The sequence below is a fragment of the Alexandromys fortis genome, unplaced genomic scaffold (assembly GCF_014885135.2).
Source record: "Alexandromys fortis isolate MF-2015 unplaced genomic scaffold, M_Fortis_MF-2015_v1.1 scaffold_2988, whole genome shotgun sequence".
Taxonomy (NCBI): Eukaryota; Metazoa; Chordata; class Mammalia; order Rodentia; family Cricetidae; genus Alexandromys; species Alexandromys fortis.
The window spans coordinates 1-1,893 of NW_026070862.1; the positions used below are offsets into that span (position 1 = coordinate 1).

The following is a 1,893-nucleotide window of genomic DNA, read 5'->3' on the forward strand; positions in this document are numbered from 1 at the left end:
TCTCTGAGGCAGTTGAAGATTAGATAACTATATTTATAGTTTATTAGATGCAAAAAGCAAGTTAGGATAGAAAGTAAATTAGGTATAAGACTTTGCACTCACCAAGGTAGGATAGATGTGAAATATTTTCTCTGAATTTGTCAAATGCCAATGAACTAGACATAGTGATGTATTTACTGTCTGTATATATTTTAGTTATTATATATACTTTTTTATATCAGTTATATACTTCTTTTTATTTTAGACAAAAGGAAATGTAGTGGCACTTTGTTTGTATTTTAATAAATATTGAAGATCTGAGAATCAAACAGGAACACTGGTTAGCCTTACACACCAGGTAGTAGTAACACACACCTTTAATCCCAGTAGCCTCACTAGTTTTCCATAGAATCTGGGCAGTGCATGCCTTTAATCCTAGTGGTGCAATCTTTAATTCCAGTCCTTGAGAGGCTGATAAAAAGGGAAGAGGCAGCTCTCAGACAGTGTCATTCTGAGATCCCTGGATGTAGGATCACCACTTTCAGGCTGAGGTCAAGGTAAGAGCCAGTGACTGTTTTGCTTTTCAGGTCTTCAGGTTGGACCCCAACTTCTCTCACTGAATTTTTATTAATGGTTCTTCACTCTGCCTTCATGTGTCTTCCAGGGAGACCCTAAGAATGACTCTTGGATCTTTGCCCTGGCTGTGCTTCTGAGCAGCACCTTAGTCTACAACAGCATGGGAACCATCAACCAACAGGCCCTGGAGCAACTGCAGTATCCTTGCAGGACCTGAGTGACCGTGTTTCATTGCGTGTTCTGGAATGCATATGGAGGCACTGACCTCCCCTGTCATTGTGTGGCTTTTGGTGGGACAGAGGAGACCCAAGGCAGTAAAGAGTGTTTATTGTGATTTATTTTTAATAAGAGAATCATGAGAACGTGCATGTGAACTCACTTTTTCTTAACCCAGTGCCAGTTATGTCACAGAACTCACTGAGCTGATCAGGACAAAGTCTTCCCCAAGTACTGATGGAATAAAGAATTCCACAGAGTTTGTGAGTTTCTTCCCAGACTTCATCTGGGCTGTTCGGGATTTCATGCTGGAGCTGAAGATAGATGGAGAGAGCGTCACGGAGGACGAGTACCTGGAGAATGCACTGAAGCTGATCCCAGGTAGAGGGAGGGCTAGGGTGGGGGACTGGGAAGGGCTGAGATCTCCTGAACTGCTCCCATCCTCTGTGAGGTCCTTCTGTATTTGCAGTGGGATGGAGGTCTGCAGAAGCACTGATACATCATTGGCTGGTAATGCCTGGGAACTGGAGTTTGATTTTTTTTTTTTTTTTGAGAATCATAGAACCTAGAACACCACTAAATTATTTCAAATCAAGTTCTTTTCAGTTTGTACTACCTACACGGTAGGTAGAAAAGCACTCTGTGAAACCAGTACTCACAGTTTAAAATTGTATATGAAAAGGAAAGTATCAGCCCAGGACACCCCAAGACCCAGCTCTCAGTACAAAGAAGAGACAAATGGCATGGGATGAGACAAACACAGGAGATGGAGGATGAGTGAGAAGGGGAGGAGAAAGGAGAGGGGGGTACAGATATTTGTTCCAGAGGACTTAGGACTGCCTCTGGATATAGTGGAGACAGTTATGGCACCTAGACAAAAGGCAGTTTATAAAATAAAGGAGAAATTTCAGGTAATAATGAGGTCTTTAATTTTAATTGGTCTGGTGTTCACTATGTAGCCCAAACAAGGCTGACATGGAATTCACAATTTCTTTTGTTGTTTCCTCTCATTTACTAGGATTAAATGTGAACGCTACCACCCAGATTTCCTTCTTTCCTTTCCTTTCCTTTCCTTTCCTTTCCTTTCCTTTCCTTTCCTTTCCTTTCCTTTCCTTTCCTTTC

At 41.7% G+C, this 1,893-nt stretch overlaps 1 protein-coding gene across 1 annotated transcript in view; it reads left to right on the forward strand.

Moving 5' to 3' along the window:
• Positions 1-643: 643 nt before the first annotated feature.
• LOC126496344 (guanylate-binding protein 6-like) overlaps positions 644-1,893 on the forward strand; it is a gene marked incomplete at both ends in the record, with an annotated part of 6,398 nt that continues 5,148 nt past the window's right edge. The window contains 2 exons of the mRNA XM_050133867.1: positions 644-753; positions 956-1,152. Coding sequence (XP_049989824.1) covers positions 644-753; positions 956-1,152 — 307 coding nt within the window. The remainder of the gene's footprint in view (positions 754-955; positions 1,153-1,893) is intronic.